Raw genomic sequence first — 26,920 nt, 5'->3', positions numbered from 1 at the left:
CAAACCATCATATCTATTTTCCAGATGAGGAAACTGAGCCTCTACTTGCCTGAGGTCAGAGGCAGCAGGCAGCAGGTTGGGACCACGTTTGTCTGTAACCCTGCTTGCTCAGAGGACAGTCATTTGCAGATGTCCTAGTTCCTTCTTGAATCATGTCACATCCTCAATGCACAGGCACTTTTCCTGACACTGATTAACTCCCCACTCCCTGCAGTAAACAGAGCCTAAGAAATACCTGCTGGGGTGACTCTCAGCCAGCCAGATTCCCTGCGATCCAACTCCTTGCTCATTACAGAGTTTTGATGGAGACTGGCATTCCTTTTTTAAAAAGGATTTCATGCTTCATTTTTCCTGCTCTGTCTCCAGAGGCCAAAAGGAATAAGTGCAAGCAATCCCTTGTCTAGAGCCCCACCCCACCCAGACATTCCTCTTCCCTCAGCCCACCCTTCCTGGCCCATCCTGGGGCAGAGAACTGACATCCACAGCTGCAGTAATCTCTCCCAGTTGTCGTGAGCAGCAGTGATGGGCTGTGACAGACCCGTGCCTGTCTACCACAGACCCAGCTAGGCTGGTTCAACGAAGCCAGTATGACATGAAGCAGGGAGTAGACTAAGGACCCAGAGGAGACGGAAGGCTCTGAGGCCAGGTAAACCTGGGCTTTGCTCTATTCTTGGGTGGTGAAGAAGTTGTAACTAAGACACTTCTAACCACCAGGCCCTTACAGGCCTCTGACCTCACTTCGCTAATCCTTGGACCCCTGGAGTCTTAATAGAAGACTCTAATATTCTATTCACCTTTGCCCTGTGCTAACCATGCTGAGAACATGGGGCCAATGACACACCAAGAGCCTCAGGGTCTCTCTGCCGGTAGTAGGTGTACAGTGAAGGGAGCTGAATATTCCTTAAAACAATCATGAAACAGAGATAAGAACGTCCCAGTATGTCTCACTAAGTGGCCCCATAGCCAGGATCCCCAGCAAGGGCTTGGCTGGCCTGCAGCTTACTCTGGTGAGGGTAGTGATCAGCTTCCCTTTAGAGCCCTGGGTGTCTGCCAAAGACCCCTCTTGCTTCCCATACCCTGACTGATCTGAGGGCACTGCCATAAACTATAAATTACCCCAAGATCAATAATGTGACCATAATGATGGCCATAACCTGGAAGGAATTAAGAGTGCTACAACTCCAATGTCACATCCAAAACTCTTCGCCACAGTGTCTTTGTTGGCCCTCCTCCCTCTTCTCCCATCAGCCTCCGTGCCCCACCTCAAACATCCCCGTTTTTCTCAAGACTGGTCAAATGCATTGCACTGTCACAATGAGGACTCGGTCCTTTGTTGGATATATTTTAACTGAAATAATGTTAAAATTACTTATTACCCAATCCCCTTTAATCAAGAAGCCACCTAAGATTATACAATAACTTGGGCCAAGTTTGCTTTTGGCAGCTCCTTCACCAACATGGTGACTACCCAGCTGCACAGACCACCCTTGGGGAAGGCTTCACTGCGTCCTGGCTTGTCTTTAACCTGCTCTGCGGGCTCATCGGCCCCAGGCAGGGGGCTGCTCTCCATTAAGAGGGGCTGCGACTGCACAGACGCACAGACAGATTTCAGTGACTGAACAGACACAGGACAGTGAAGAGTAAGAACGTGTCACTCACAGCACTTTCCATAGCCAGAAGATTGCACATGACACACGGGTCACACCGTTCTGCTGAGCAGCATGCGTCCGCACATGGCTCCCGCTCACTACGTTCCTAGCAGTGCAGCCTGTCACTCTGCTGCACCTCTAACAACAAAGCAAGGCATTCAGCACCACAGTCTCCCCTCGGCACCCACCTGCTCGCTGTACTGTCCTTTACCACAGTTCTTATCTGAACGCCACTGCACAGCATGCTCTATTCAGCCTTCTTCCCTGCCCTATTACCCTTACCCAGGAGCTAAAAGATAGAAGGCATCATAAGTAACACCCAATTCTTAAGAACGAGACTCTATCCAGGGACTTTGTATCTTCCTTTTGTTTGATGCCAGAATTTCATTATTTTGAAACACAGCAGAGTGGAGGAGAAAGACTCAGCATATATACAAGCTTGGATTGCCAACACTTTATTAAGGAACACGGGCACCTTGCCAACTCTGGTAACAGGGGAGGGAGTCAGGCAAGGGCAGAAGAAAGAAACCAACAGCTGTTTTAAGTTACAGACTCTGGATCTAAACTGGTAGCACGGTGGTGGTAGCCTTTGGGATTTGAAAATGGAGTTGGTGTCTATTTTAGTTCTGGGTTAACATGCAGTCTCTCCTATCAGCTACTGTCATAATGCACCACCCCAGCTAGGCCCCTACTGGACCAGGCCTGGCCCCAAGGCTTCCTCTGATAGTAGGCTATTATGTGGAAGCTGAGTAGAGACGAGAAAAGAGGAATTAACTATGTTCTATAATCAACTCCTTTCGGTTTTAAAAAGCCAGCCCTACCCGGCTTCACAGTAGTTACTAGATAGAGCCGTGAAGCTGGAGCTGGTCTGCTCACCAGACACACAAGCCACGAAGCCACCCTTCTCAGAAGCTACCAATGGCGAGCTGCTGGGGGGCTAGTGGAATGAAAAGCTGCCTGAAGGAGCTAAGCCCATCCAATGCTAAGAAGCTTCTTTTGACCCCCTCACCACATGATGTCATCATTAAGTAGGTGAGGAAACCTGTTTTGGTAACAAAAAAAGACTACAGAGCTTCGAGTTCACAGCCCATCTGTGCACCATGACCAAGATGATTCTGCTCACGGATTGATTTATGTCTAATGTGGTTCCCACCTCCAGTTGCTCTGAGGAAGAAGGCTCTCCAGACCAGCGTTTTACAAAAGGACACTTGGTCTTGTCTCATCGCAGCTACACCATGCTGTGCAGATGCATGTTGCCTAGAAATCACTCATGAGAGCCAGGCTATTTCCCTGTATGATGGAATTTTCAAGGAAGGTAAAAGTAGCTTGTCCCCAAACAGTACCTAATCACAAAATAAAATATGAAGTGAACTAAAATATACACGAGGGCACTGAATGCGTGGCTACCTGGCAGCAATCTCCAGCTGGAGGAACCAAGGTCCATGTGCTATCTCCGCACCAATCTCACGGTGAGACGTGTCATGGCCGTGCTCACTCTTCACACCACAGCTCCACATTCAGGAGACACTGTGGGCAAGGAAACTAGGGAGTTAAGTTCCTTGCCAGGCATGGTAGTGCACACCTTTAATCCTAGCACTCTTGGGGCAAAGACAGGCAGATTTCAGTGTTCAGGACAGCCTAGTCTACGTGGTGAGTTCCGGGACAGCTGAGGATATGTAGAGAGATCTTGTCTCAAAAAAAAAAAAAAAAAAAAAAAAAAATTTCTGAGGTTCTTAGAACCAGTACTCATTGACAGCTATTTCTTCGTAGATCAGAATCTAGATCAGAGTCCAGAGACATATTTAGAGAGGACGGGAAGAAAACACCAAAGAGGCATTACTGATCTAGCCCTACTTCAATGTGAATGGGGAAACAGATACAGATATAGATGCAGCTGATGGGAGCCACATGTGAACAGAGACAGGCCTTTCTGGAGAGGGACCTCTTTTCACAGAGGACGGAGAGAGAACCCCACTAGACACTGGCCAGTCCATTAGTTGCTGTCTTAGATTGGCAAGTTCCATCCAGGCACTTGACAGCATTTCATTGCTTCACACCTTAACCTCTCTAAAAGCTCTTCCTCCCACTCCAATGAAAACTGCCGTAAAACTGGGAATTTTAGCAGATACCCAAATCCTGTACTCCCAAGATGTCTTCCAAAACTGTGACAACATGGGGGCCTGCCCTCGGGGAACCTTGAGCTATATGCTTGAGCAGAAGCTCCCATGTAGCTCTTTGTTCTTCTACAGTTTAATTTAAAACAGATGGAACATATACATAGAACGTACAAACGTCAGCAATGCTGTGGGAAAAATTTCAGAACCTATTTGTTCACCTAGAAGAAGGATTTGAAGGGGGGGTGCTGACAGAAGTTAGACAAAGACAGAGCAGTGTTCCCCTCTCCAACACTGATGGAAATTATACCACCACCCATACTTTTGGCCCTTGAAGCTGAGGACCAGAAACATGGTTGCTGAGATGTAACAAAGAGGCTAGAGCAGAACAAGCACCACATAACTGCTTTCCCCTTGCATGTCAAGAACTCTCTTACCCACAATGCTTCAGATTTCTGCACTATGGGTCCAGCTCATTAGAGCACTTCTGAGCACCTGGTACATGTCAACACCGTGCTGGAAACATGAAATGCATGGGCTGTCCCTGTCTAGACCACTTATCCACGTACAGCAAGCAATCAACTTGGTTGCAACACATTTTGCAAAGAAAGGATGTCTGTTACACAAAAGTACCCTGTGATAGGAGATTCTCCAATGCCTGGAGACTCCGTGGTTACTCAAGGGACCTCAGTAAGAACAAAGGAGCAAAGTGAGCACAGCCCATGCCTACAGCCATGCCTCCTCACAATCTTCAACCAAACCTTTTCTACATACCATGTGTTCCTTAAGTGCCTTCCCCGAATCCCCATATATAAGCTTAGCTGCTAGAGCCCAGTTTGGAGTGACAAGAAATAAGAGTGTCATATGCCGGAAGAAACAGTAACATGTAATTTCCCAAGCCACCAACTGATTCTCGTTTCCCCTACCTTAGTGGGTTCTCTGAGTGGGTCTCCATGTGGGTCTCTAGCCCGTACTTGCAAACAAACTCCTTGAAGCACACCGGGCAGTGAAAGACTTCGTCAGTCATCTTCTCCAGATCACCCGACTGCCCGTCTCCCACCATCTTAGGAAAAAAGCAGAGTGGCGGCGTCACCAACGTGGTCTCTCACAAAGCTTTGCTTTCGAAGAGTCTAACATTAGTCTAGCAAGCTCTAAAAAGTATGTTCTTCACTCACTAACAAGGTCTGACTGACTACCCATCCACTCTACTCAGTCAACACCACCTCCATACATTCACCCAATTCACCTACCCATTCCTCAGCCCCTCATCTAATCAACAAGTACTTATGGACCATGGACTATCTGCAAGGGATTAGGAATAAATGTGAGGGCAGCATCATAGGTGACGTAAAGAGCATGGGAACAACTTTGGAAACTCATTTCATTCATGCTCTACCTGAGGCTTCTAAAGAGAAAGCACATATAGGCGCCTTGAGTAAATTCCAAGACAGCCAAGGCTACACAGAGAAATCCTGACAAACATAACAAAATAGCCCAGAATGGATGTCAACCACGTCTCTACACTGTGATAATGAAGATTAGATATTTCTGAGCAAAGCCACACGATGGAGCACATTTGTGCTATAAACTCAAAGGACCTTCTTAGCTGGTGCCTGGTCTTCTCTCTCTGACTCGGCATCGTGACTCAGTTTCCTTTTGGAGGACAACCGCCGACGCTTCAGCGGGGATGGAGGGGTCGCAGCTGTCGTACTGCTGGTGTCCTTCTCGTGAATCTTCATATGTCTAGAAAGAAGACACAGAAAATGTGATTTGGCGAACACCACCACCAGACCCACAGTATTTCTTTTCTCTTTTTAAATAGTGTACATAAAAAGCAGGGTACTTGAAGTCTCTCATCAGTTATCACTATTATTTTCAAGTGCTGGGGATTGAACCACTCCCTTGTACACACGAGGCAAGTGTTCTCTCACTGAACATCACACTCCTAAACTTTATCGGTTAAGGGCATCATTTCTACCCAGATGACAAGAATTTGTTTTCATAGTTCATTTTCACAGTGATGAGGTTGAATCTAGGGACTCGTGCACGCCAGGCAAGTGCTCTATCTACAATGGAACTCTATCCATATCTGCTTTAATTCTTTTCTTTTTGAGTCAGAACTCACTGTCTCTGGCTTGTCTTTCACTCTGCAGTCCATAATCAATTTGTGATCCTTCTGCTTCAGTCGCTAAAGTAGCTAGGATTATACGCCAGCACCATCAGGCCCAGTTCCAATAAGTTTTTAAGAGTGGGAAAAGAGCATTTCTCATGTGTTGTCCCCTACCCTGAAAAGCAGCCTAGCTCATGTTCCTCGGATGACTTCTTGAAAGAAGACAGGCTGAGAATGAAAAGGTTTAGGCAGTTTGTACCTCTGTGGCAGGCCACATGTGGAGGCTGACCAAACCAAAGATTTGAGATAGTTGGGGGATGCTGTTTCTTACAATCAGTCCCAACAGCAACGGAGTCCTCTTTCCAACATGGGTGTGGCAGATGATGCTACGGAGTACCATGGGATCGTTCTTTCTGCCTCATAGTTGTTCTCTAGAATCAGAACCTCCTGTCTAGACTACAGATGCTACAGTCATCAGCCAAGCTGAATCTACTGAAGAGGTGGCCTGGCTTTTGAGGACAGAGAACACAGGCCTTGAGAAAAGAGGGCTCAAGTCAAACCTCCGTTCTTTTGTGGAAATCAGTGTTGGCAGAGCAGAAGGAGCTAAGCATCTAGCGGGAGAAAATAGGCAAGAATCACAGATGATCAAGCTATGGCCACATAATCCCTTGCTTAGACTCTGAGGGAAGGATGCTTTATTATTTAGTCCTAAGAAATTATTTAGTTAATAGACATAAATACCTCTGCTCTAAGTACCAAAGTGATGGTGAGTCAAGGAGACATGTCTTTGTTTTTGTTTGCTGTTTTTGAGACAGGGTCCAACTATGCAGCTACAGCTGGCCTGGACTTCACTGTGTACATAGAATAGGCTAGTCTTGAAGTTATAAACATGCACACTATGCTGGGCTTTTGCACCATTAGGCCTGGCTAACCCATCTTTTTTCAAGTTGACATTTATAGGTGGAAATGGCAAGTTGGTAAGTTTCTTTGTGACATTTGTTCCATGATTCACCACAAGTTTTGAAAAAAAAAAAAAACCTAAGATTTGGAAAAAAATTAAATTGTAAGGGATATCAATTAGTATCAATCTAGTCTTTTTGATAAATTTTAATTAAATTAGCTAAATGAATATTCCTTCCTATCCCTAAAATGGTAAAAATACTAGAAACTAGAGAATGATAGCTGTAGTAAACACAGGCCCATTTCAGGCTGCATAGTCTCAATCATGGTACAAAACACACATGGATATATAAGGCAATGCTGTATTATTTCACCCTTGGGATTTATGAGAGAAATTGTTTTCATAGCAGACAGGAAGGAGGGTCTGGAACCAGTGTTTAGTGAGGGTCCCGTGAGAACATTATCTAGATGACTGTCCTTTACACAGCCCTCCAGCCAGAATGAGCTGCAGTATAACCAGCCTCACACCATGCTCTACCTACAAACAAGACAGCCTCCAAAGGCCACTTCAGGCCTTTGTTCTGGATCACCTGCTGCAAACTCAGCAGCATAACCCGAACCTGGCCACTTCCTTATTGGTCTCTTGTGGCACAAGTGAGAAGAGCAGATATCAAACTCTTGGCAAATTACACCAGGAGACAGAGGAGGGTGAGGGTCCCAGAGGTCAGGCACAGAATACAACCTAACTCCAGTCTCAGTCACTGCGGAACGAGTGTTAAGGACACTGAGCGAAGGCGGCAGGCCGGAGTAGGAGCTCTGCGGCACGCAGACGCTGGACAAAGCAACCCGTTCTACTTCTTTCACATTCCTGCTCGGACACTAGATTCAAAAACTCAAGTATAGTTTCCTGCGACAGTGAAACCTCTGGTTGCTGGCCACAGCATGGGGAGTTCCCAATATTTTCTTCTAGCCTCATGATGACAATAGTGGCAGGGTGACTCATGGTCTCAAGTCAGTCAACAGCCAGAGAGTTCTAGCCAAGTCTCCACTGGGTTCTGCTTCCCTAGCCTCCAGAGGCAGGGATGACAACTCCAGCTGAACGCGTCCTTCCAAAGGCTCGGAGGACACTGGTGAGCCATCTCAATGAGCCAGTAATGGCCTCTTCCTTTCAGGGTAGGGCCATGGTCGCAAGGATTGGCGGGCAAGATACAACTCCTACGCATAAAATACCAAAGTCTGTTTTCTCCCTAGATTTTATCTAATTTCCATGTACCCCAAATCAGTGAAGACCAATGAGCACCAAGCTCACTGAGATGGTATCCAGCTGCCCCCTCTGCACATGGAGTCTCTCTCCATCCAAGCAGAGCAGAGCACATACATCCTCCAGTTTCACTTGTATGCTTCCAGACACAGGGATTTCTCAACATTCACCAACCGTTCTCACTGTAAAACTCTGCCTTTGCCATCCCAAGCTGAAATTCCTTTCTTGCTTTTAAGTGTCTGTTTGTCATCAGAGGTGACAAAGTGATAGTTTACACTATTTCCCACAGTAGAGCTTTTCAGGGGGATTATAGCATTTCATTTTTCCGAGCTCTCTCTTCATAATTAAAACACCGCTGTCCCGTCCCCCCCCCCCCCCACCGCGTAAGAGGCTGAAAAAGAATACAGGTCACTAACTGATCTCAGAGTATGTCCTAATCAGCATCAGCACCACACTGGATCCAGCAAGTACAAATCTAAATGAACCTGTACAGAGAATATGACTCTGACTCACAGTGACCACCAAAGACGACAGAAAAATAGCCTGATTTGCTTCTGCTGAGCAAGTGAGTTTACCTGGCACATTCCGATTCCCACTAAGTTTGCTGTGAGCTAAGATGATTAGGATTCCTTCAGCCAAGACCATAATAAAGCATTCCCTTTTCTTCCCTTGAGCAATTTAAAGGATATCTTTTCATTTCCAGAGTGACAAAGACGGCTTATGATGTAGTGTTAGTAGAAGTGAAAACTGGCGATCATCTTTCTGAAAAGTAGCCGCGTATCACAAATTTTAAATAAGTAGTATCCATGACCCTAACCGTACTTAACAGTTTTTGTATGTGGTTGCAAGTGTGTGTATATGTGAGTGTGCATGTGCAGGTGTGACAGCACACATGCTGAAGTCACACACACACACACACACACACACACACACAGAACAATTGTGGGGGTGGGAGAATGCACTGTTCCTGGACAAGCTGTCTTATAATTGAGATAGTTGCATCAGAGACTACAGTCTCAGTACTATCTCAGAACTATTGTGCGCTAGCTACGCCATCTTTCCTCTTGTTCTTCCTTCCTGCTGTTCATTCTCTACACAGCACCAGGGCAGCTTCTAAAACAGATGGTATCATACACCCTCTGCTTAAAGTTCTCAGAACTCCTAATGGTTCTTAGTAAGCTCCTGTCTTGATACCTAGGTATTTCCTACATCCTCTGCCTAGGAAGTGGGCTCCAGGGCTTCCTGGGTCTGGCTTCAGCTATCCAGGTTTTGTATCATGCAATTCCTCCTATGAGGCCTTATGATTCCACATGTTACCTCTGCAGATGTTCAAGCCTACTACCCGGTTTTGATTCCTTCATAACCCACAGCAGAAAACAATAATAACATGTACTCAATTTGATCCTCGGTTTTCAACCAAAAGTGAGTTTTCTACTACTGTAAGAGCCTGTTCTGTCTTGGTCTCTGCATCAGCTTCCAAGGCACACAGCAAACTGACAAGAAATACATACAATGTGGTTAGATTGATGAAGAAACAAATGAGTGTCTGTCACAGCAGGGAATGGACAAATGAAGAACAAAGCATATGCAGAAGCCATTTTAGTCAGATCATCACTGTGACACCTGTCTTCAAGTTTCACAACACGACAGAGTGAGCACACTCGACATCCAATGGTTGACTACTGCGCTGCCAATTTTAATGGCAACATTAGATTTTAATGGCAAGTGTGTCAAAAATGAATGCTGAAGATACAGGTTAATTTTTCCCCTGTTATTAGAACTAATTAACTACCTCAAAATAGTGCCTCTCCTCCAGAAAGGTTAATGTATAGCCAAAGTATACTTCTGTTGTTGCAAAAAATTCTAAACTTTTCCTTTGGACATGTGATTTATTAACAGTGGTAAGCCTGCCACACTGCCAAAAAAACCTGGCAATTTTGTTAACATTTCTAGAACCAGAAATCTTCTCCACCAAAGCCTAGTACAATTCTTTTTACTGCACTGTCTACAGGTTTGGATAAGGCCTTGGATGTCGCTAGGTTTTGAATATGGCATCAGTTCTCTCATATTCATCTGTCATTTCCAACACCTGGAGGGCTTTTACAGCGATGCACGAAGACAATGCAGGCATTTGGGAAACTCAGTTTTAGACATTTATTTATCTATTCTGTGTGGCCATGTGTGTGGTATTGGAGCAGAGGTCAGAGGACAACTTTCAAAGTCAGCTCTCTCTACCACGTGGGTCCTGGCAATGGACCTCAGGTCATCAGATATGGTGACAAGAACCTTTAGCCTCTGAACCATCTTATGGACCCTAAATGAATATTTTTTTTTAACAGCTACTTTGAATTTGAGGGTGATCACTAATTTTTCAACTTAAACCTTCCTCCTTTATTGGAGGCTGGAGAAATGGCTCAATGGTTAAAACCACTTATTGCTCTTGTAGGGCCCAGGTTCAGTTCCCAACACCTATATGGTTACTCATGACCATTATTAGTACCTTCAGTTTCAGCACGTCCTTCTTGCTTCCAAGGGCACCCAGTACATATATGGTACAAATAAAAAAAACATGTAAGTAGAACACTAATACACAAAAAAGACTTTCTCCTATAAATGTAATTTTTTTTTTTTATAAAATTTGAGGTTCATTTTATTGATTGATTACAATGCAGGAAAATAAAACCCAGAGTATGCTAGGCAAGCACTCTGTCAATGAGCTAAACCTTCTGGTCATAAGCAGATCATTTAGTGAGGTGAACTATTCATAAGAATACTGATGATATCATTGTTAACCGTACTTTCTACAGTTTGTACAAGAATTAACTCAAGGAAGATGGATTACAGCTCAGTCCCTAAAATGCACCCTTTTCTTCTCTATTTTCAAATACAGGAATTTTCTGCTGATATTTCAGATTTTGGTATGTGATCAACTGTTGGCTCTTTTAGTCTGCGCAGCAAGCAGTAGTTTAGAGAAAAGGAGAATCTGTTGACTGCAGTGGCCTTGGAGTAGGGATGCAATCTGGGTATTAGATACTAATTTCTAATGCATGGACCTCAGATCAATATCACCGGGATGCTTCTTACAACTACAAAGTCTTGCCTCCTAGACCTACAGACTCGAGGCTGAGGCAGGGCCCACATACCTGGGTTTTCACAGGTCTTGAGGGTGAGAATGAAGGATACAAGTGGTGCCTACTCAAATTCTTTACAGTCTTCAGATTTAGTGACACATCAGACCAGGATGTGGACCCTCTCACATACCCATCTTCCAATACACCAGGTATAAATTCTTAAAGGAAATTGGGTATGCAATATTCTTAAAATTCTTTTGAATACTTTTAAATGGGACCCAAACTAAGGATTGACCCAGGTTAGGGCATTCATTAAATCTCCCATATCTACTTTACATCGGAAGGGTAGTGCTCAGGAGAGATCTAGATATTTCCAGTGCGTGTTAGAGTTCCAATTGCAATTTCCTCATAAATGTATTAGTGGAGAGGTTGAAAAGAAAGGTCACCCCAACACTACACTCGACATTGCCAGCTCTACATTACTGAAGGTGACTGGTTCAAACAGGTTTCTGGAAACCTGGGTATAGATACATCCCCATCTACCTGGTGCTAGCTTTTCTTGCCTTTCACACAGTGCCTTGTGATAAGCCAAGAGGGAGTGAAGAAATCTGAGAAGCATCACAGCTCTACAACCTACATTTCTGGCGGGAGGAAAGCATGTCTCTGCAAAGATCTGGGTTTGTTTGTGTAACAAATACCTCGCAAAGGAGTTTAGGGTAGAATGCTGAGACGGATGCTTGCAATGTCAGTCAAGTTCTGAAAAGGGGGTGGAGCATGAAGGCAGTATAAGACAGCTGATGAAGAGGACTGGCAAGACAGTCTTAGTGTGCCCCACCCGTTAGGACAATGGCACCTTCTTACTAGAAAGTGTTGTTCATATTCAATGGTTGTCAAGAAGGTAGGTCACACCAGCTGTGCCAAGGTGTGGAGGAAGATTTGATGGTATGTGAGCAGCTGTGCATTCTCAGATAAGTCTAGAGGTCAGCAGGATATGAGGCAAAAACCTTCTGCCTGCAGGCTCTCCATTGGAATGTCTTGGCTATGCTTCCAATCTGCATGGGTCAAATGCCCTACACACAGTGTATCTACTCCACCACTATCCAGTTAGATTCCATGTCCTCTCATAGGACAATGGGGCCCAATGAAGGCCATAACAAAGTGCAACTCCAGCCCTTAGTCCTAATATTGAAGTTTATCCCTACTTCCCCTGCATGTGTAGAGGAGGCATGTGTTGAGACAACATCTCCACAATCACATTTCCTGAGCTTTACTTTCTCCACAATACTCATGTGATAACATGTCACATAATAACATGTCAGCAAAGCAGAGCACATTCTGAGGGTGCCAGATTAAAGGAATAGGTTAATTTTACTCAGGTGAGTTAGGGAAGCTTATTTCAGAGAAGGCACACACCACTTCCACACTCCTCATTAACAAATGCTCTGGGCACTATTTTGCCAGCCCAGGTCCTCTCTCTAATCCTAAACCGAGAGTCCCAGGCCTGATGGTTGGACCACTATTTCCGGTCTCCTGTATCAAGTACCTTCCAGAGTTGGGAAAAGTCAATTCCCATCTGTTCTGTCTTTGTCCTGTGTAAGACCCATCCTGGTATAAAGGCTTCTCACTGATAAAAAGAGCCGCAGTTTTGGCCCTCAAGAGCTAGTGTCCTTTGGGGACATAAAGAGGACCTTACATTCTTCTCTTTTTCCTTCTTCTTTAAGTGGATGGCATCCTCTGGCCATCATCTGTCTCCTTAGAAACAGGGTTCTGTTAGTGGCTGCTATAGCTAGCTCCCTCTTGCTCTCTTTGACTCACACCCAGTAGAAGGGGGTAGGCAGGCAGTCAGGCCCATCGCTCCAATCTTTAGACATCTTCCTAACGGCCAGGCCTTTAACTCCACATACCCCTTTTCTCCTTTGCCTGCACTTGTTTCCTAAAGAAATTTCTCAGTTACTACATTTTGTATAGATTATATGTACATACATTTGTCTATAAAATACTTGTTCAGTTGGGATCAATGCTTATTGATCTAGCTATCAGGGAGGCTGAGGCCAGGAGTTTTACGGCCAGCCTAGGTCACAAACTGTTGTGGGATATTTGTTTACATTGCATAAAGATATGGCCATGTTAGCTGGGCGGTGGTGAGGCCTGCCTTTGATCACAGCACTCAGTAGGCAGAGGCAGGTGGATCTCTATGCATTCAAGGCCAGCCTGGTCTACAAAGCCAGGAGAGAGAAACAAACAAACAAACAAACAAACAAACAAACAAACAAACATCTGTTTTGCCTCACCTGCCTAAGGCACCTGACTGGTTTAATAAAGAGCTGACAGGCCAATAGCTAAGCAGGAGAGACTAGGTGGGATTTCCGGGGAGAGTAAGAAAGTCAGGGTTAGAATATTACATGAAAGGACACAGAGGGAGCCAGACACGTACAGAACAGGGGAGCTACGTGACAGAATGTAGATTAATAGAAAGCAGGTTAAAAGTTATAAGAGCTAGTTGAGAACAAACCTAAGCTTTCATAATTAATAATAAGTCTCTGTGTCATTATCTGGGGGCTGGCAGTACAGAGAAAAGTGACAATCAACCTTCCCTCAAAAAAAAAAAAAAAAAAAAACCCCTAACAAACATTACTTATTCTTGAAAAACAAAGACACCAGAGGTCACATGAGCTGACCTGTTTCTGGCAGTCAAACAGAACTTTTGTGCACACAGAACTGAAATCACTAGCTGGGATCTCCGCTGTGTGAGTGCAGACAGACTGGAAGGAAGCATTTCCAGCTAACAGTCCCTAATTATTTCATGGCAGTTTCTTCCCCAGGCTAAACTGCCTCATTTTCCTTAACTTTACCATTACAACCGAAGTCCAAAGTACACACCCACAGGCAGATTGTCCTGAAAATGACAGTCGTAGGTGATGGGGCCCCAAATGAAGTCACCACTCTCAAAGTGGCCTCACTGGCTTTGAGCCATTACCTCTGTGGGAAGTCATTGCCAGATTCACCACAGAGAAAGCCTGTCTGCGGCACGGGCTAAAATAACAGTGTCAAACCAAGCCCAAACCTATGCTTCATGGTAGAATGGAATGCTCAAGTCACTGAGCACATGTCACTTTAGCCTGGCAGGAGGTTCTTCTTAGGTCTCTGAAAGATGGCAGAACCTTCCTTTTGTGGAGGAGGAAAAGACAACCACTTTCATAGTAAGCCAACAATGAATCAATTTTGCAACTCCCCAACCCTTCCAGAAGGGGAACAAGAAACATTTAGGTTGGTCCCTTCAAGGTGGTCACCTCATGCCCAATGGAGGAGAGTATCGTGGGAAAAGAGAGAAAAGAGCATGGTGATGAAGAGAAGTCTCCACTGCCAGAGACATCTTGTATCATTTAAGAGCCAGTAAAAACAAATAGGAAAGGAGGGGAATCTGGATCAGGGAAGATGACAATTGAGCATCATCACCTGCCCAGACCACTGGGGCTTGTTCTGCAGGCCGGCAGCATTTACAGCTGCCTTATACGGGACTGATGCAGGGCACAGGTGGCCTCTGCTTTCCATCAAATGCCGTGCTTTAAGGGAAGAATCGCAAACGGTTGTTGTAATTAAGCAAGCTGAGGAGGGAGAGGGCCTCAGAAGAGTAGCTTATAATCTTGGCCCACAGTTTTCTCACCTGTAGAGCTGGTGCAGCCCTCTGAGTGAGCTGGGTTACATAAGCCCGGAACATAAGAAAGACCTGCTGACACTCTCTGAGCCCATTATGAAACAGTCTGATCTGAGAAAACAAAATCTCCACTGAAGGCCAATGAGCTCCCCATGGAGGATGCTAGAACCCCGGATGGAGTAAAGAGCAGTTCATGGGTGCACACAGGCTCCAGGAGAGATGCTGATTCCATGCCAGACACACGGCACAGGGTTCTGTGCTTCTTGTTCATTTCCTCATCTAAGGGGGTAAAGGGTGTAGATGTTGCCTTTCTTAACAAATCAGAGAAACGTTGATGAGTGGGCACGTTTCAATGTTTGCTAGCACCAGCTTGCACAGCCCAAACAGGTTGGACAGGTTGGATATTTAAACAAAGGTGGAAAAATGTGAGGTCTAAAGCCCAGGGAAGTGCTGCCCTAGAAATGCAGCCAGCACCCTTGCAGGACTCCATCTGTGAGCGAGTGGTGGAAACCAGAACACTCCTCCATGTTGCTAATTTCTTGTTATACACACCCACAGTTTGTGCCGAATCCTTGGAACATCAGGCCAAACGCACAGCAGAAGAGACTACGATACACTTCTCACCCTACTCCCAGCACATTTCCCCCTTGTCTGCTGTGACCTAGTTCTCGGCTCTCCTAACTACTGGGCTGTTCGAGTACGGGCAAGCATGATGCTCTGGGTTTTGATGCGATCCACTAGTTTCACCTGGTATGACTAAGCTTTTGGAATATTTCAACAAAATAGGTCAAAAACATCACACCGCCTGAATTCAAGAGACAACTTTGGTACTTACTTCAGCACCAAAAGAAGATGAATAGATAAACATTCCTACTGCTACAACATAAGGCTGTTAAAAATATTAGCATCCAGCCAGACAAATTATAAAGGATTATGAACCAGATCGTGAATTTGAGAAGTGGCTCTGAGACGAAGGCCTGACTGCTGTTTAACACACCCTGTGAGCGGACAGTTTTATGAGCTCTTTCCCTCCCTTCAACCTAACTGAACTCCAACTGGTCATTCGGAAAGAAAAAAAAAAAAAAGCACCAGCCACAAGTACACTTTGAAATTATTCACTCAAAAATAAAAGTGTAGTGACACTTTAAAAGTATATTAGAGAAGAAAAATCCAAAGCGAAAGAAAAAAAATGCAATTTTCAAACAGCTACTCAAGAGATTCAATCAACATCAGCTAACTTTCTGCTCTGATGTCTTCTCATGCATTTTATCTTATTTGAATAACAAAATGAAGCGAGGTCACTTCCGCCTACTCTTTCTCAGAGAATAACAGCAGTGCTCTACTACTTGCAGATTTCTCAAATGCAAAGTCAAAGCCCTGAAAAGAGCCACAGAATATCATCTAATAGCTCGGTGCAAGTCCACACCCCACTCTAAATATGAAAATATCACAGAACAAGCAGAAAAGATAAGAAGATTTGCACAATTTAAAAATGAAGACAGGCATCTGGCCCACAGCTTCTCTGCAAAACACTGTCACCAGACTTGGGTTTTTAGAATGCATCGTGTTGCTCCATTTTTAAAGGGCACAGACTATTTTATTCTGTTTGTAAATCTGTGTGCCTAACAGAATGTTGGACTAAATCTCTTAAGAAAAAGGGCATTGGGACAAGTTGTCAAGCACTTAACACAAACTGTAGGCCTAGCTCTGAATCCTAGGACAGACCCTGGGAGACTCCTCTGGCCATTCCATGGAGATCCCTTTCCTAGAAAGTCAGAACGGGAAGATTGATCAAAGGCTGCAAAAGCAGTCCAGGAAATGTCACCTATATCAAAGCACCCGGGTCCCAAACCTGGCTACTGAGATGTCAGCAAAGGCTAAAAAATGTTTAAAGATGATCAAACAAGAAAGCTATAAAAATAATCAAGTAAGAAAGCTAGTTATTGGAAGCTTAATAATGTAATTAGGGAAAATTGGTAACTTAAGAATTTTCCTGTGATGAACAGATTTACAATGTTCATGCTCATTATCCAGGAGAAACACCAGGCCACTGAATCACTTGCACACTCAAGAGGATGCAAAGGATATTAAGGGGAGTGAGCAGGGGCTAATACATATAAAGGTTTTGGTCCCCCCCCATTAAAAGTTTCAGCCCTTAAAGAATGTCCTCTAAACTGTATCAGAGTTATGTTTATTTTAATATCAAATATTAGATCTGTTGATAATACTTAATACTATCACCGTAAAACTACCACTCATTAAATACTCAACATGTGTGTGTATGATGTGTGTGCATTTGCATATATTCAGTGCTGCTAATCTTCTGTTGTGTATATACAACTAAAACCCCACATACATGATGTTTTTGGTAATCTCAGTTACAGCGTTGCATGCAAGATAACAGGACATTTATGTACGATCTTTCATCTGGTGTTTTGTGCAACTCTGAGATCATTTCAACTTAGCCTCTGGTGCTGAAAAAAAAGTTTTTCTTCTTTTCTTTAGAACTATCTCAAGCCCAGATGTCTACAGTTCCAGCTACTTGGGCAGGGGGTGGGGGGGATAGGGGCAGGAGGATAACTAGGCCTGGGTGGCATAGCAAGACCCTAAATCAAATAAACAAATAAGAACAGGCAGAGGCTAGGATTGCACCACAGGTTTTTCTCCTGGAACTAATTTCTCATTGATGCCTTCTTCCCACAAAGGAACATGGTGGCAGAATGAACAGGTAAATAAGAGACATTTTTGGGGGGGACTGGTTGAACCTCTGCATCGTCACCTCCTCACGTGAGAAGCAGCAAGTATCAGGATTCATTACTCAGAATCCTCGGAAACTCAATAAGAGAATCTAACAGGACTCTTCCTTGTGGTGGGGACAGAGGGCAAAGAAATGACTAGTCCCTTGGAGACACTGCCACACCTCTGCTGCTTGTCTTGTTTTGTGCTGACCACCTGTTCCAGACTGCCGAGTTTAGCTGTGCATGCCAACAGCAGGCTTAGCTCAAGCGTTGCAGAAGAGCATGCTAACTCCGGAGTCTCTGTGGTCTCATTTATCATGGAGTAGGTCACATTTCTGTGCAGCTAAAACTTCCTTCAAGTATAACAGGAACACATAAGCCTCTGTTCCTGAAGACGGCATGCTATCCAGTAGCATCCTCAGGGTCAGGCAATAAAGTCCATGGGAAAGCACTTGGTCATGTTGCCTTTCTTTTCGGATTTTCTTTCTTTCCTTTCCTTTTTTTTTTTTTCTTTTCAAGACAGGGTTTCTTTGTGCAGCTATGGATCCTGTCTTGGAACTTGCTTCGTTGACCAGGCTGGCCTCAAACTCACAGAGATCCGCCTGCCTCTGCCCCCATAGTGTGGGGATTAAAGGTGTGCGCCACCACCGCCCAGCTCTTTCCACCTTTCTCTGACAGTCAAGATGAGAACACGTCGCTGCTCTTCACGTAGGGAAGGAAAAGGCTGCCACGAGAACACCTGCCAAGGTCAGCATGTTTTTAAGTCTAATAAACATCTACAACTCTATAGTTTAAAGTCTGGGAAATGAGCAAAGTGGAATTGAGTTTCCTGATTTGCAAAAACAATTATGGTCTGCAGGGATCTGTTTTTTTGTTTGGTTTGTTTTTCTTGAAGAATACTCATTTCAAACAAGGTCTGTTCCATTTTCTCTTTCGTCATGGCTCCACAACTTAAGACTTTCTGGAACAACTTTTGCAAACTGAAGAGCTTGATGCTCTTTTTCCTCTATTAACCTCACCTGGAGGGTGTGTTCTGGCTTAGTTTCTTAAATTTGCTTTGGAAGGCACACACTGTTTAATACAGAATTTCAACATGAGAACTGATAAAAGAGTTTGGGAAAGTTAGTGGTTGGACCACAGTTATGTTTCTGTGAATTATTTTCTGTGCTGATGGAACTCTATTATTCTGCTCACAAACTAAGCTACGGTTTTTAGATAAGGAGTTTTTAGGGGGCTGGGAAGAAGTTTCAGTTGACAACATGTCGACTAGACAAGACTCAGGACCTGAGTTTGGATCCCCAACGTCCACAGAAAAAGCCAAGCGCTGCAACACACACCTGCAGTACCAGTGCTGAGGAGGCAGAGGCAGGCAGATCTCTGAAGCTCACTGGCTGGCCAAACGGCCTAGCTGAATTGATGAACTCCAGGTTCAATGAGATGAATGTACCTGACAATCTCTGGCCTCCACTTGCTCATGTAAAAACATATAAAAAATGCGAATAAATAGCGTGTCTCCACACCCCACACATATATTTCCAAACTTCAAAAACACGAGAACTGTAGGACAGGAACCATATATGACAATACATTCTTTAAAAAAAGTCTCTTACCTAAACTTTCTCAAAATTTCTCGGCACTATCTATCTTTAGTTTTAAGATAGCACATTATCTTGGGCGTTCTAGAATGCACATGTAGTATTAGAACTGGGAGGCTGAGCAGGATGGTTGTATAGAGCCCTGGGAAACGTACTTCAGTGAATGAGTGAGTGAGTGAGTGCACACACACACATTCATACACAAAACAAAATATCATGTAAATGTATTTAATTAAGGGATAAGAAGTATAAGCTTTCTGGGCTGTGTAATGCAACTGTCGATGTGACTGTCCATAACAGATTTGTGTGCTATCTCTGGAATGGAGACTAGACCTATCGCACAAGGCAACCAGTGGAAGATCAGAGTTCATTTGCAAGAACGGTGTACACACGGAGGCACATCACACAGACAGCCTTCAGAGCAGAAAGTGAAGCAAGGGTCCTCACTGACATTGTGTCCTGCCTTCTCATGGAATTAAGTCCTTAAAGAAATGGAAATCTACATTTAAAAAGTTTGCTAAGTATATGAAATGAGTTATATGTGAGATTAAAAGAAACAGAAATATAGAAAACCATTCCAAGGGAAATCAGGCTACATCAGAGATTATATGCAATTTGTGCCCCCCCCCAAGGGAGAAACAGATCATATGGCCACTAGGTCAAGGGAGACTGCTTATGGCCAGCCAGAAATATAGGTCAGTATGGTGGCACATATAACTTGGAAATCAGGTGAAATGAATGACGCAGGCTTTGATGACATAGCCAGATCAGATCCTGTCTTAAAGCAAAAAAAAAAAAAAAACCCAAAAAAACCCAAACAAACAAAAAACCCTAAACAACCCCCCCCAAACAAACAAACAAACAAAAACCCAAAACAAAACAAAAAGTAAAACCAAGATGGAACTGGGATACTCAGATGGGGACTCACAGGTGCCAGGGAAGTCACTGACTGTGTAGGTCCTCTGGCTGTCTGGCTCAGTGTCAAAAACCTGGAAACCCCGCTCCTGGGTGCTACTCAACCCTGGTGGGTACCAAAAAAAAAAAAAAAAAAAAAAAACCCTCAGGAAGCAACAGCAGGGAAATGGACCAAATTCTCAGTCGATTGTTTCCTTCCATCCATGGTCATCAGAACCTCAGGTTTCACTACTGTTTAAATTCCTACATACATCCCAGGGAAGTTTTGGCTCCTAATTAATGCAGCACAGGTATGCGGTTAGCAGAGATCACAGAAGTCTCAGATTCTGGAATGAATCCATCAAGGCAAATAAATCTAACTCACTCTGACACATTTTTGTAAATGTATTCACATTTTTATAATGTTTTTTTGAAAGTCCAACTTTGCCAACAAATGAAGGTGATTATGACTTTCTGATTGATTAGCAAGATATCACACATTCTTTTAACCCACCCCTTACAAGCTTTGACAGAAAAGACAAAATAAACATAGTATGATGAACTCAAATCAGTAATGGGGATAAATCTGGGAGACACATCTGTAGTCCACAGGACAGGACAAGATAGACAAAAACAAGAACAAAGAAAATAAACACAGATGCAGGCAAAATTTATTAACAAAATCTAGCATTCTTTCACTATGAAAAAAATAATCCAAACTTGGACTAGAGATGAACTTCCTTCAGATGTTAAATTTCACTAAAATCACAGTTAGTAGGGAGGGGATGATGCTTTCTTCCTAAAAATGAATAAAAAGACAAAAATGTCTACATGCTTTACTTTCATTTAGCACTATACTGAAAGTCTGGTGCACTCCAAGAGATAAGGCAGAAAATGAGCGACATCCAGAAAGGAAAAAGAACAAAGCCATCTCTATTGCAAATGCCATGATCTTGGGAGCAGAAAATCATAAGGAATCTACTAAATAATTCTCAGGAACAAAGAAAGAAGCCTAGAGTGATCACCAGGAAACAAGATCAATGTATAAACTTCTGTTATTGAACGGAAAACAATCCTACTTAATACCATCGTAAGGAATAAAAGAGGAATACATCTAACAAAGAATAAAATCAATAATCTGAGAATCCTGAGACACTGCTGAAAAACATTCAGATAGACCGAATGAGTGGGAAAGCAGCCTATGTCCCTGGATGGAAAGACACGAGCTTGTTAAGAGCGCAACAAGGCTGCGATGTAGTCCAGTGGTGGATTGCTTCCCTAGGCCCACTCGGGTTCGATCCCTGGTTCTGAAGAAAACAAAACAAACAAAAAAACCAAAAGATGGCAATACAGCAAAATTGATTAACAGACTGAATGTATCCCTACAGTCTATCCTTTCTGAAGAACTGACCTCAGTTCCTAAATTCCACATAGGGATGAGGTGTAGCTCAGTAAAAAAACTACTTGACAAGCATATCAGGGGCCTTTGTACTCCTCAAAACAAGAAAATAAGCAAAACTGAATTATCCAGACAGAAATGCAAATGAGTCAGATTAATCAGAACAAGTTTGAACCAGGCATGACTTTAACAGTGGGCTCAGAAGGCAACTTAAAAAAATTTGTTTTTGGGAACGGAGTTTGGTTGAAAGACTCGAACTCCCTTATTGCAGACTCATCATCATACTGTGATAATGGCCTTAGGCTAGGTATATAGACCAATGGAGCAGACAGGAGCAGATCCTTACATTTATGAATTTTTGACAAGAGTGGCTGTAAATTACTGAAGAATGACGTAGATACCACATAATAACAGATAAATTGAGTGCTTACCATGTGCCTGAAGCTATTTGCTAAACTGATACTTTCGAATCCTCATCCTAATTCAATTAAGTAGACTGGATTCAATGCCCACTATCAAACAACAACAATTTGTCCAAAGAGATAAAGAACAGAAAATTACAAACACCCAAAGAGAATTGGATTCTGGTGTCACTGACTCCATGAGAATTTGATATATTTTGAGTCTCTTCTCATAACTCCATTCCAATAATGTTAGTATTTTAAAAGAGCTGGGCAGTGGTGGCACACGCCTTTAATCCTAACACTCAGGAGCAGCTGTGGGGAGGCAGAGGCAAGTGGATCTCTGAGTTTGAGGCCAGTCTGGTCTACAGAGTGATGTCTCACCAAAACAGAGAGCACTTAGAAGCTGTCTCTGCTCGACTGAAACATTGTACCACTCTGTAAAGTATATCTCCAGCGCCCCATCTCTCAACATTTTAATACATCCACCTCTATTCTCTCTCATCCTTGACTGAGCATCATTCCAGGAAGTCATTTCCTGGTATTTATCAGATAGTCCCCACTTACTTCCCCCCACAACCCCCATTTTATCATCTTTCTGAAGCCTCAGAACCAGGCCACTTAACTATTCAAAGGCTTCATAGTATTTTTTTTTCTCATAAAGGAAAGCCTTTATGAGATCTGGTAGGCACATGAAGATATTGTTCACAGTAAAAGGCTGCATACATGATGTTTAAAAGGGTACTTTGTATACAATAAGCTACCCACCTCTGGCTCTTAAAAGAAAAACTCCAAGCGGCAAGGGGAAATAACACTGTTCCACGCCAAAGAACCCAAGGGCCAAAGGTCTAGCCTAGCCAATACCTCTGATACCGTGAGATACTTTAAACAGGCAATTAAAATGATCTCAGATTTTTCTCTATGGGGAACAGGGAATTCAAAACAAAACTCTGACGTTTTTAGGCAAGTCTACTAATGGCTCACTGGTGTAGTCAGCCACCCAAGCAAGGGACACCTCACCTACCTGTGCATGTTCCCATTGGTGGTGAAAGACTGACCACACACAGTACACTTGTAAGGCCTTTCGCCCGAGTGCACCAGCATGTGACGATCCAGGGAGCTGGCAGAGCTCAGTGACTTCCCACAGATGCTGCATGAGTGGTCAGCTCCTCCAGTGTCCGTGTTGTGCTGCAGAAAGCAATCAGTGCAATGGTCACTTGAGAAGACGGCACTAGAAATACAGATCTGGGCTCTATAAAAACCAGTCAAGTCTCTCAACTCTTCCCCCCATTTCTTTTGAAGTGTCTTCTAAGGAGCCCAAGGCATTAGGGACATGCGCATATAATTATTTTGTTAGATTATCTTCCACTCCCGTGTTCTAGTTTTGAAAATTAGTTGTAGTGCAAAACTGAGACAGTTAGTCTTTGCAGGTCTGTGGGTTAAATAAACACATATATTAATTCCTCTGGGTGGAAGGAATCTTAACTATACAGCCAATATGTGAAATAAACAGGATTTTCACACTGGGAGACCACAAACCTTGTTCCAGTTTGACGACTTAGGTTGGTTAGAGAACAGAAACCTTTATGAGGTCGTTTGGGGTTCTGATATATGGTAAGAAACATTTCTATCCAAATCCATGTTTCTTTAATCACTCGGTGCCACTACTATTTAGCAGCCTTTTATGATTTTCCACCATCATTTCCCACTGTTCTCTCTTCACCAGCAGTCTGTCATGAGCTGGCAATGGCATGAGGGGGATAAGGATACATCCTATTGTAAAGGGGGAAAAGATCCCACGTCTAGGAAATCCTCAGCTGCATGAAGCACGCTTATATCAAATACAGAGCAGCAACGAGGACAAAGATACACATTTGTGTTCCAGCACTCAGGATGAAGCTGAGGCAGGAGGACTAGGGGCTTCAGTCAGCTTAATTACATAGCATGACCCTGTTAAAAAATACTAAGGGAGGAAAAAGGCAGGTGTGGTGATATATCCCAGCACTAAGGCTGAAGTAGAAGGTTGCTAATAGTTCTAGGATAACCAAGGATACAGTCTGAGTTCAAAGCAGCATAGACTAGGACTACATGTCAGTTCTCCTTCCTCTGCACACATATACAGAACCAGAAAAAGTGTGAAGGTTGTGTGTGGGGGGGACTTAACAACTATAATTTTTTATCATAAGAGATTTAGTTCATACCATTACAAATAATAAGAAACACGGTGTCAATATATGTGATCAGTTAACTGTATGTTCTTTGAAAAGCATTCTTAGTCTCTGTCATATAGAAACATGACTATGCAAAAAAAATTTCATAATGACCCCAAGAATGCTAAAACACTTAAATTTTAGACATAGCTTACATTTACTAGACAATTCAATTCATGAGAATAATTTAAAACAAAATACAAAACCAGTGGCGAACCTGACGGATGTGCATGGTCAGCTGGTGCTGGGTAGAGCAAACCTTTTCACACAGGGGACAGCTGTAGGAAGATTTCTCCTCTTTCGTCTCCTAAAGAGATTAAAACAGAGCATGGATTTCCAACCACAGTAAACTGGCACCTTCTGTTTTGTAATAAGCCCATGTCTAAGCAGCTGCAATCATTAGATTGGAGCCTGTCCAGGTACTGTGCAGGTCACTCGCCCATCTGTCCTCAGTTTCCTTGCTTAAGAATGAAAAAAACTAGCATTGGCCTCCCTGTGCTAAGATTTAATTCGTGGACAAAGAGCAGGCAGTGCCACAGTGCTCAGCACAGAGGTTCTCAGTGTTTATTAGCGGTCTATCACACATCACTTCACTGACCCCAGTGACTGAAAAACACCATGCCACCTACAGCTGAGTTAGGACAGGGTATATTTCTCCCAACTCATACCCAAGCTACGGGTACTATTTTCTTTGTTTTTTGTGTTTGTTACTGTCTCATGTAGCCCAAGTTGGTCTCTAAGTCCTTAAATAGCCCAGGCTTCCTTTAACTCTTGATTCTCTTGCCTCCACCTTGCCTGTGCTAAGATGACAAGGTCTCAAGGCCCCTCTGGAACTAAAGAGAGGTTATGAAGTCCTTATCAGAAAACTCCATCCTACCCGTGGAAGGATTTCTCAGTGCCCCGCCAATAATACTCAACGGGAATAACAAGGCTCTGCCCAGAAAGTTAGCATCTTGGCAGTGTCTGTAAATAAAGAACAAGGAGAGTTCTGAACCTGTCCACACTAGTCAGCAGGATAACCCAGACCGAAGACTTCCACCAGAAGTGACAAACACTCAGCTTACTGTTTGGTTAGGTGGCTCATTTTATTTTCCCTCAAAACATATAGGTCAAGCTTCCTTCAAGCAATAGTCTTATCTTTCTAAGGAAAAGGCTAACTTCTTTCACTGACCCTTTGTTATAAGTCCTTCCTTCTAAATCATTCGTGGGAAATCACAGGGAAGGCCCAGTATGACTTTCTTACCCGCACAGAGCTCAGGCATCATGGTTCCCTATCTATCTTCCTAAAATTAACTCTACACACGCCTGGGCAGCTCTCAGGAATTAGAATGTGCAAATATGGCCACCACCGGGCTTCCATAAACAGCAAGGTCATCTGGAAGCTCTGGGTAATATCAATTTCTAGACTCTCAATACCCTGGCCCAGGGCTGGGGAATACCGGAGATCCATTTGTCTCCCAATCTCCCCAGAAGACACTGATGCACTTGCTCATCAGGAGATCATGAGCATGTCCATGGAGAAATCGCAGATCCTGAGCTCATACTATGGCAAGTCCAGCCGCAAGAACTCACTTGGGGGGAAGATACTAGTGCTAAATGAGGTGAGAGGCAAGAGAAGAAGAGTGGCAGGACACCCTGGTCAACCTCCACATCCTATTCTGGTCTTGGACAGCTTTGAGTAGATGTTTTTCACTTGCACTCATTTGGATGAGTTTCTGCTTTTTTACTGTTAACACCAATTATTGAGCACATACTGATTAGTGAATTTATAGCAACATCAGGTTTGGGGTTTTTCTTTCCACAATCACTAAGAGATAGCCACTTATTATCTGGAAAAGGAAGCTTTAGAGTACAGAAGGACAAGAATTAGAAATCGACACCAACTTAACACTCAGACTAGCTGCTCGATGGCCCGTTACCCTAAGTAACGATACTATAGAAAGTCTGACCCCACCACACAGAAAAGCAACATCCTTCTGGTTGTTGATGAGAGGTGATGAAAATAAAAGTAACAAACAGCACCACAAACCAGATGGGTGAAATGAACGTGTGATGATGTCTTGCTTGCGGCTACCTTCTTTCTTATTCTAAACTTTTTTCTGACTGGTGGAAGCGGGTGGGAAAACTAGGTCAGGCAAGCCTAGTTCACTTTCAAATCCTAAATTGAAGATCCCGGAGACGAATAGACAAATAAGTAAGTAAATATATAAATAAATTTTAAAAATCTGGTTTTGCCCAGTTATCCATACACTTCTTGTTCTCTCCGAGGCATAAGAAGAAGATACCTCACAGCCAGGTCAAAACTTTAGGAAAAAGTCAAATTCTGAGGTATTTATGTTAAGTCATCAGACTGAAAAAAACTATGTAGACTTTTTATACTGTAAAGTGTAAACTTGTGTATTAAATGTACTATATGCATATTTAAGAAAGCCTAAACCCAGGCAGACACAGTGGCTCCTCCCTTTCCTTTAGTCCCGAGGATGACTTCGGCGGGGGAACTGTTCAAGCCCACAAGCTCATGTCAGTCTGCGCAACACAGTGGGACCTTGTCTCAAAAAAAAAAAAAAAAAAAACCTGGGCCTCCAAGTGGCCAATCACTTGAGGAGACATATTTTAATAAAACCATCTGTGGTCACCTTGAAGTAGACACCAGGCACATTGTGTGGAGGCACACGGAGCTGACTGATATTGACTCTAGGGTTGATCATTAACCTCTGCCAAGCCTAAAGCTGGCAACGCTGCTGTGCAGGCCATAATACACGTTCACAAAACCTGAGGTGTCTGTGGCATCAGATGTTCTGACTTTTAAAGTTGAAGAGAATAGTGAAAGAGCAGTGTGATGGTGGAAAAGGCCCACTAGAGACGGCTGAGCCCAGTCATTATTACTCACGCTGGTGAAAGAAACACACTTCCTGAGCTGGGA

The 26,920-nt window shown here is 43.5% G+C and overlaps 1 protein-coding gene across 8 annotated transcripts in view; it reads right to left on the bottom strand.

Annotated features, from left to right (window-relative positions):
- Rreb1 (ras responsive element binding protein 1) overlaps positions 1–26,920 on the bottom strand; it is a 180,122-nt gene that overhangs the window by 28,266 nt on the left and 124,936 nt on the right. For all 8 annotated transcript variants that reach the window (XM_038335485.1, XM_038335483.1, XM_038335479.1 and 5 more), the window contains exons 5-8: positions 24,215–24,304; positions 22,812–22,975; positions 5,362–5,506; positions 4,690–4,826 (exon numbers count right to left, since the gene is read on the bottom strand). In XM_038335485.1, the coding sequence (XP_038191413.1) occupies positions 4,690–4,826; positions 5,362–5,506; positions 22,812–22,975; positions 24,215–24,304 (536 nt within the window). The remainder of the gene's footprint in view (positions 1–4,689; positions 4,827–5,361; positions 5,507–22,811; positions 22,976–24,214; positions 24,305–26,920) is intronic.

Source organism: Arvicola amphibius, chromosome 6 (assembly GCF_903992535.2).
Source record: "Arvicola amphibius chromosome 6, mArvAmp1.2, whole genome shotgun sequence".
Taxonomy (NCBI): Eukaryota; Metazoa; Chordata; class Mammalia; order Rodentia; family Cricetidae; genus Arvicola; species Arvicola amphibius.
The sequence above is the reverse complement of the archived record's forward strand: the minus strand, read 5'-3'. Positions and strand labels throughout refer to the sequence as shown.